Source organism: Nomascus leucogenys, unplaced genomic scaffold, assembly GCF_006542625.1.
Source record: "Nomascus leucogenys isolate Asia unplaced genomic scaffold, Asia_NLE_v1 000413F_799999_qpdss359500sc, whole genome shotgun sequence".
NCBI classification, from domain to species: domain Eukaryota; kingdom Metazoa; phylum Chordata; class Mammalia; order Primates; family Hylobatidae; genus Nomascus; species Nomascus leucogenys.
In genome coordinates this window covers 34,668-43,671 of record NW_022097745.1, presented here as the reverse complement: position 1 = coordinate 43,671, position 9,004 = coordinate 34,668, and the positions used below count along the sequence as shown (strand labels likewise).

Here is a 9,004-nt window from a genome sequence, read left to right as displayed (position 1 = left end):
ATTATTAACAGAGTAAGAAGGCAACCTATGGAATGGGAGAAAACATTTGTAAACCATATATCTGATAAGGGGTTAATATCCAGACTATGTAAAGAAATCCCAGCCAGTTGCAGTGGCTCACGCCTGTAATCCCAGCATTTTGGGAGGCCGAGGCAGGTGGATTACTTGAGGTCAAAAGTTCAAGATAAACCTGGCCAACATGGTGAAACCCCGACTCTACTAAAAATACAAATATTAAGCCAGGCATGGTGGCGGGTGCCTGTAATCCCAGCCCTTTGGGAGGCTGAGGCGGGCAGATCGTTTGAGCTCAGGAGTTGGAGACCAGCCTGGGCAACACGGCAAAACTCATCTCGAATTTTTTAAAAAAGGAAAAAAAAATCAAAGAGGAGAAAACACTTCCTAACTCATTATATGAGGCCCTCATTACCCTGATGTCAAAAAGAGACAAAGACGCTACAAGAACATAAAACTACAGTATCCTTTATCAATATTAATGCAAAAATCAATGAAATACTAGCAAATCTTATACCATATTGAATGGATTATATACCAGGAGCACATGGATTTTTTTCTCAGAATGGAAGGATTGTTCAATATAGGAAAATCAGTCAAAGTAATACACCACGTTAATAGAATGAAGGAGAAAAAAGCACATGGTAGAGAAAAAGCTTTGACAAAACTCTTTGTTTTTTTTTGTTTTTTTTTGAGACGGAGTCTTGCTCTGTCGCCCAGGCTGGAGTGCAGTGGTGTGATCTCGGCTCACTGCAAGCTCCGCCTCCTGGGTTCACACCATTCTCCTGCCTCAGCCTCCCAAGTAGCTGAGACTACAGGTGCCTAACACCACACCCGGCTATTTTTTTGTTTTGTATTTTTAGTAGAGACGGGCTTTCACCGTGTTAGCCAGGATGGTCTCGATCTCCTGACCTCGTGATCTGCCCGCCTCGGCCTCCCAAAGTGCTGGGATTACAGGTGTGAGCCACTGCACCCGGCCTCATTTTTGATAAAAAACAAGGAATACCCGAAAACTCCCTCAACATAAAAGAAATCCTTGCCTAGGAGTCCAGGGCAGCTTAGTGACCACACCCACCGGCCCATCCCTGCCTCCAGTGTCCCTGGTCTCCAAGAACCTTTCAGAGTTGTTGAGGGAACATGGTGAGACCTATGGGTCCCTAGGTCAACCCTGATGCTCCCGTGGAGAGAGCCCTCCTCACCTGGACACTCCTGCCCACATCTTGTGTAGCCAATGTATTGGGTTGCTGCACAGAGCAGAGACGATGGCGTGCACCGAGGAGAAGTTGTTGAGGCTTAGGCACTCCTGGAGAGGGAAGAGTGAGCTGTGAGGTCCAGAGGTGGAGTCCGGCCCACTTCAGCCTCAGCCCTCTCTGCTGAGATCTCCCCTCCTGGCTGAAGCAGAGGCCTGGGGAGCCTCAGGAGGGCACACCTGGTGCCGAGTGAATGTCACTCATCTAGGAGGATTTTAGTTCAACCCAACGAAGAACCCAGGTCGGAAGTGAGCAGCCACCACTGGGCCATGGGAGTCAAGGTCAGTGAAGCTCTGACAAGAAGGGCCTAGGGGATGTGCAGGGCTCAGGCCAGAGATACAGATGTCAATCCTGAAAGCTGATGGGGGAAAAGAGGAAGTTCCCCATTTTTAAAGAGGGAATCCTCAGGCCCAACCATGGCTTACCCTGGCCACCTTGATCCAGTGCTGCACCACCCTGGCCCTGTCCAGGGCCCTAATGCTGTGGTCCCCGAGGCAGGAGGTGGTGCCACAGTTGGTGAGCCTGTTGACGTGTGCAATGGTGGCACGAACTGTGGGTGCCACGTGCTCATTCCCCTTCTTATGTCGTTGGCCCCAGATGGAGCCCAAGCATTCGTAGAGCACCACCTTCTTGAACAGCTCCTTGGGGGAGGAGGAGAGTGTCATGGCCACAGCACACCCCAGCTCAGAGTCACCCACAGTCCCAGGCGAGGACTGAGCTCACAGTCATCCATGGTCTCTGGCAGGAACCAAGCTGGAGCTCAGAAAGCTTTAAAATGGGCTCCAGACTTGTGGGAGTCCCTGGGTTTGGTTTTCTGCCAAACACCGAGGGCCCTGAATGCATCATGGCCCAGAACCCGGCAAGGGTGGGAAGAGAGAGTGACATTTTCTCCCAGGCCATCCTGACTCCAAGAACTAGAAGGTGGCTCAGGCTTGCCCACCCTGGGGCCTTGTCTTCCTCCCATCCCAATCAGCCCTCTACTCCTTCTCTCCATACCGGTGCACTTTCCTTGTGGCAGCTGCAACTATGGGCTCTGGGTGTCTGCCATAGAATCCAGCATGCATCAGGTACCTAATAAGCGCTGAGGGTAGTGAGCCTGCTGTGCAGCTGGGTGAGTGACTTATGGCCCTGCCTGCCCCACAGTGAGCACCTGCCCTGCCCTGCTTTCTGTCCTTTCCCTGTCGTTCAATCTGCACAGTCACTCTGTGCAGCTGGTATGGGCGATGTCCCATCTGTGCTGTCCACATGCAGACAGGGAAGGCTTGTGTGTAAGGAAACTCATCCAGATCCCATGGTTGGTAAGAAGTGGAGCTGAAATTGGACCCAGGGCATTGTCTGCTCCTCAGGGAGAGGCTGGTCTGAGACAGCTGGTGCCAGAGACACAGCCTGCAAAGCCTAGCTGCCCACCGCATCCATGAGGGTCAGCTGCTCTGCCAGCAGCCTGGGAGGGAAGGTCGTGATGTTAGGCAGCTCCTCACTGGGCTGGTTCTTTACAGTCCTGGAACAGGGACAGGGGGACTCTGGAGCTGAGTGTGGCTCCAGCACTGTCCCTGGAGGGGGCCCTTCCCCTGGTGCTGGTGCTGGTGCTGGCCCTGGTGCTGAATGTAGATATCCTGGCGCACCCAGGGCTGCACGTGACTCTGGCTCCAGAGCAGGCCCCAGGTCTGCCAGCAGTGGTGGTGCTGGCTCCAGGGCCGGCATTGTTAGTGCATGTTGCCCAGGAGGTGGAGCAGGATCTGGAAAAGGAGAAAAGGTCACCACACCAGTCATTTTTCACTGGGCTTTGCAAGCGCAGAAATGGCCGGATGGAATTTAAGGGAATTGTAGCCCCAAAACACCACCCCTGGAAAGTCTTCCAGACTGCAAGCCCCCTCACCATCTGGCTTGGCCTCGTTGGGCTCCGGAAGCACCAATTGGCCTAGGACAATTTCCTGATGGTCCTCCAATCCCAGTCCAGGCCAGGCGAAGTTCCTGAAGGCCAGCTTTATCCAGAAAGATGATCGTTGTGGGGGCTGATAGCAAACTGAAGTGTTTTCAGGGGGCCGGTTGAACAAAGTGGAGCTGATGGTGCTGGTGATGGAGTGGACAGCTGAGTCAGAAGCCTGGCCTTCTCCCCCACAACCCTCCAGGGCACCCTTGAGTGGTTCTGGGTCCCTGGCCTGTTGCTGCCTGTGTAGGGGACAGCCCCACCCTACCCCAAGCCATCAGTGCTGTCGTGGAAGGGGCAGACCTGGTCATGCAGCAGGGCTGTACAGACCCTTGTGCGCCCTGGCTTCCCACTGACATTCTTTTCCCAAAGGCCCTGGAGCACAGCACTGTGCCACCTGGGCACTCAAGACTGCAGCTGCAGGCAGATTTGTGAGCAGGTCGCTCATCAGAGTTCCTGCTCTGGGTCCCCTGGTTCTGGGGTTAGGAGCAGAGGGTGGTGGAGGAGGACAGGGACAGCTAGGAAGCCACAGTGCTGGGGATGGGACTCTCAGTGGCCAGCTGTGACCCCAGCCTCCCCTCTCCTTTGCAGGGGACCTATTTACAGAACTCACTATTTGCCTCTTGCGGGGGAAGTCCCCAGATGTCAGCCTTGTCATGGGAATTACAAGAAGTATGAGCCTCAGGCCTCCTTTAGTCTATCCCCAGCCAGAATCCACATATTTTCCCCCATGTTTTGTGGGTGAAAAGGCCCTTCAGAACCCTAAATCCACCCAGTTTATACTTGTTGCTGGGCTCCGTCATTCTAGTCAGAATCTGGGAGGATGCCACCATACGTAGAGGAGGCCATGAGGGTTTCACCTGTAACATTCTGTAGATATGACTTGTTTATTCTGTCTACTGTGAGCACCTGACTCTGAGTAGAATCGAGGCCCAGGGATTGTCATCTGCTTTGTTTATGAAATTATGCCAAGCCACAAAAAGAGCGATGTGCAAATGAGGTGTTTTGTATGTATGTGTTGAATGAGTGAATCCCAAGCATTGGAGAATCCCGGTGAGCCCCTCCAGATGTGGGCCTGTGACTCCTTTTTCAGCAGCAAGGGACCGCTCTTCTGTCTGTATCAAGGAGAAAGACCAGCCAGAAGGAATCTCAGACATCCTTTACCAATGCCATTGTAGACTTGCTTTCTATGTGTTTTTCCAAACAGCGAGGGATATGGGCCATTGAGGCAGAATGCTGAGAGCTGCTTCGGTGAGGGGGAAAAGTAATAAACATGAATCACAGCACCCCCAGCAGATTTTCCAGAGTTTTAGGCTCTTGGAACCCCTTTGTTTGCTGTGTCTTGGATCATTCAGTCCCTACAAGAACCCTGTACGGTTCATCTTCTCACTACTCCCTGTTCCAGAGGAGCCAACCAAGGCTCGGAGAGCTGCATCTTCAAGACAGTCAGTAGGGGACAGAGGCACCTCCATGCCTTGGAGAGGATGGACACTCACCTTCTAACCAGTAGTTCCAAAAAGTGTGGCACGGTGATGAAGTCGCAGGAGGGACCCAGGCAGGTGGCATAGGAGGAGATGGGTTTAGTTAGAAAGGCTGGAACCAGGGACTCCAACAGCTTCTCCCCTGTGCCGGGCTGGAAAGTTGGCATCCTGCAGATCTTGTTTTCATACTAAGGGGACAAGGAGGGACATGGGGGTCAGTGGTAACGTCATGAACCACCAGAGGATCGGGATCTGGAACTCACACCAAGAAGCACCAACCCTTCAGGGACTTGTGCATGTGGAGAACTTGGGTGCCCATGGTGAAAAGCGTTCTAGGCTTTCAAGGTAAAATTGCATGTGAGGATGGAGAATGATAAAACGATTCCTGCCTTCAAGGCATCGTCACGGTGTTTGTCAGCTGTGGGGCAATGACACCGTCTATGTCAACAACCTGCATGAAGAGCATCATCCCTGCAAGTCCTCAGAAATCATCCTCATGGTGGAGAAGAGGAGACGCGGGCTTTTGGATGTCAAATGGCTGCTCAGCAGCACCCGGGTCAGAAGTGAGCACCCTCCACAGGAGGACTGGATGAAATTCCCTCTAGGCCACCCTCAGATATGGAGAGGAAGGGCCTGGGGAAGCCCTGTCCCCTCCTCATTTTAGTGACAGCACACAGGACAAGATGCTCTAGAAGATCCCTTTGACTTAAGGGATATGATTGTTTTTGTTCCTTTAACATGAACATGAGTCTGGAGAAACAGCTACAGCCATCCCAGCCCTGGCCAAGGGGAAAATGCCGGAAGACTCCAGGGTGGGAGGAAGCGCATCCCAAGGCCCAGGATCTGTGAGGCGACTTGGGGAAGAGAAAACGCAGGCAGGTGCTGAACCTGTGAAAAGTTATGCAAATGTATGTTTGAAAGTGGAAATGAAACAAGGCGATTTTCTCTGCCACACAGACAGCAGATTGGCAAAAAGTTAAAAGCATGTTAGTATTCAGGGGAGGCTGCGTTCAGAGAAGCAGCTACCTTCAGAGGCTGCTGGTGACCGTGTGACCAGCTGGAGCCCTTTTGGAAAATCAACTGGCTAGAGCTGTTGAAACTTGATATCTGTGTATCCTTTCACCCAGATATCCCTTTCCTGGGTGTCTGTCTGCTGCAGGGGATTTGCGTATTTTATGGGTTGAATTGTGTCCCCTCTCCCAAATGTAAATGTTTCTCTTCTCAAACCCAGAGACTCAGGACGTGACTGTGTCTGGACAGAGTGCTCCAAGAGGTGATTCAGGTGAAGTGAGTTCATTCGAGTGGCCCTAATTTAATTTGCCTGGGGTTCTTACAAGGAGAGGGGGTCAGCGCACAGAGAAGTTCAAGAGAAGACCCTGTGCTGACCGAGATAGAAGTCAGCCATCTCCAAGGCAAGGAGAGAGGCCCAGAGAAACCACCCCAGGCTGACAGCTTGACGTTGGACTTCCAGTCTCCAGAATTGTGAGGAACCAGATTTCTGTGGTTAAGCCCTTCAGTCAGGGTGCCATGTTACGGCAGCCCTGGCAAACTGCTCCAGCCTATTAGGACACACATAGGATTATGCTCCTTGTAGAAAGGCTGCCTCGAAAGGGAATTTTATCACAACAGGCTCCACCAGCACTGAGAGGCTGACCCGCTGTGGAAAATGGCCTCCCTTAAGGAATGTTACAGTGACATGCGAGGTTCCAGCTCCTGCCTGATGGGGCTGCAGGGATGAGTTCTGTGAGATGACACTTTAAAGACAAATGCATAGAGTAGCTTCACCTTCTTTTGTTGTAATCAACGCCCCCCCACCCACCTTGTTAGTGTAAAAGTGTTGGATTTTAAGTCCTGGAGGAGGTCTGGCAGGGCATCGGAGCTGCCTGTTGCTGGAGATACACTTAAGGTGGGGAGTTAAAATGATAACAGTATGAGTGTGTTGCTACAGTGTTACCCTTCTGCTCAATTGTTGGGGCAACATGCTGAGATACTCCTGGCATAGCATAAAGTGAAAACAGAAGGATTTTCTCTGAACTTCCTCTGATGGGTGAAAGGGACTTTGGCTGTAACCAAGTTGCCACTGGGGACTAACGGCAGCCAGATTCCTTTGGGAGGGGACAGTGGGTCAGTCAAGTGGGAAAGCCCTAGGACAGAACCTAGGGAGTCCCCAGATTCGTGTTTGAGTCCTGGGCCCACCCTGGTTTTCTCGAGTCCCTGTCTGTGGAGACCCTTCTGTGCCCAATCTCACCCTAGACCAGCACTGGCCGTGGTTGGTGGCGTGCTGCACCTGCCCTTCTTTGAAGACGGAGAAATTGAATCCATCCAACAGCTCCTGCTTGATCTGCTGTGTGGAGCTCTGCGAAGAGAGTGCCCAAGAGCCGGGCCAAGAGGTGTCAGTGGCCTGCCTGGCTGACCCCACAGTGGGACACCCCCATTAGAGCTCCTCCCTGGCACCCCCCACCCACCCACACACACACACACACACACACAAGATTTGGCACGTAGGAGCATCTGCATAGACCTCCAGCCAGAGAAGCTTGGGGTCTCTGGCAGATGACAGCTTGAGGTCTTGGGATTCAGATCTGAGCAGACAAACTGTGTCCTCGACACTCACCATCCCATCCTGCCAGGCATGGCGTGGGCTGTGAACCTGACATACGTACCAGGCTCCAAACACCTGACAACCTACCTGCTCCTGTCCAGGGAAGGCCCCTCATCTCCTGTTTCCCCCAAACACATGGTGATGGGGAGGGGCTTAGGGCTGCCCTGATGGGCACAGCTGAGGCCTGGCCTGGATGGGCCTGCCCCGGGCCCTGTGTTACCTGTGGGTGCCTTCTGGCAAAGGGCCAGAGGCGTCGAGGGTGAGGGTTGAACCAACATCTATATTCTCGGGAATGACTCTCATTTTGGTCTCTTCTGCGACAAGGAGGTCGGCAGCATGTCGGGATACAGCAGGAGAACATGTTCTCTCGAGCATCGCCTACAAAGTGAGCTGGAAATGGGGCTGTCTCTAGACTACGGGTGCCTAGTTACCAGAATTCTAAGTTCGGTTGGGGGTCCATCAGCAAGGAAGTGAGGTCACATCTTGTAGGTTCCATCCTGTAAGCTCTTCCTTTCCATAAGACCTACTCGGAGGCCCCACTGGGCTTCTGACCAGTCACCCTCCGCCTGTCAACTCCTTGCCTGTTCACCATGACGAAAAAGTGTGCCCCTTCAGCACCTTGGGAAGACCTGGATATAACCAGGGTCCCAGGTTTGAGGAGACAGTGCTGGGTCAAACAGCCTTTATCTTAGCAGTTGTGAGACCCTACAGAACTCCTTTGTTGTTTCAGGGCCTCCCCAGCTTGCACAGTGGGGGTTACGCTAGCATCTCCTTCCTGGGGAACTCATGAGGTGTGTTTGATATAAATCTTATAAAACTCATGGTGTGGTGTTCCCTGTAGATACTTCACACACTTAGAGATGGAATAAATACAAGAACGAGTGAGAGGTAGCATGGAATATAACTCCAGTGGGCCTGGGGTCAGTGTGATCTCAGGAAGAGGCACTTTCACTCTGGGCCTCGTCGTTCATGCTGCACCAGTAGAGGTTGAAATTAAATGAAATTCAGACATCCTCCTCCTCTGACATTGCACCTTGCAGTGCCTTCCTATTTTATTTAGACGAAGACCGTGTGCCTCATCTCAGCCTAGGGTGGGCAGCGTCCACAGAGACAGCGCTGAGGGGTTAGTGACTCCCTTCTGAATGATAGACTATGACACAGATGACGATATAGCCTGGTGTGGCCCTGTGAGGCCTCAAAAGTAGCAGATGCTTCCTACAGTCTGTGCGTGGCCATCTCAGGGAATCCACCCAGTAACTGGTCTAGTTATCCCTGCTCTTCAGGCAGGAGACTGAGGCCAGGAAGGGAAAGGCTACTGATACCCACACTCTCAGTGTCTGGGGTTGGGTTTGAACCCAGGGACTCTAGGGCCCATGCCGCTGCCATCCTGCCTCTGAGTTTGGGAGTTGGACTTGGTCCATCAAGTGCCAGGCCAGCCCTGCTGCTGGGTGCTCTCAGGCATTCACAAGCTGACAATTCTGAAGGGCCCACGCACTTGGCCATGCTGCAGACTGTGTCCTCACATCACAGGTGGGTGCTGGAATAACAAATGCTACAAATGGCACTGGGGGTGTCGGCCAGGCTCTGGGAGCACAGGAGCTCTGCCCACGCCCACAGCTGGCCTGTGCTGACCTCCCTCCACAGCTGAGTGGCACCAGCCCTTTAATTGAGCTGATGTCTTTCTTCCATCCCTTCAGTGTGGTCTTTGTGGCTCAGAGAATCTGTGGCCAGG

At 52.7% G+C, this 9,004-nt stretch overlaps 1 protein-coding gene across 1 annotated transcript; it reads right to left on the bottom strand.

The window, feature by feature from the left end:
• Nucleotides 1-1,211: 1,211 nt before the first annotated feature.
• LOC100579487 (ral-GDS-related protein) lies at nt 1,212-7,633 on the bottom strand (the record flags this gene model as incomplete). Its single annotated transcript, XM_030809098.1, is given in 8 exon segments — nt 1,212-1,315; nt 1,688-1,903; nt 2,670-2,998; nt 3,139-3,332; nt 4,686-4,858; nt 6,867-6,884; nt 6,886-7,026; nt 7,493-7,633. Coding segments are annotated over 8 exon segments (1,316 nt in total), but the record flags the coding sequence as incomplete, so codon positions are not given.
• Nucleotides 7,634-9,004: the final 1,371 nt, after the last annotated feature.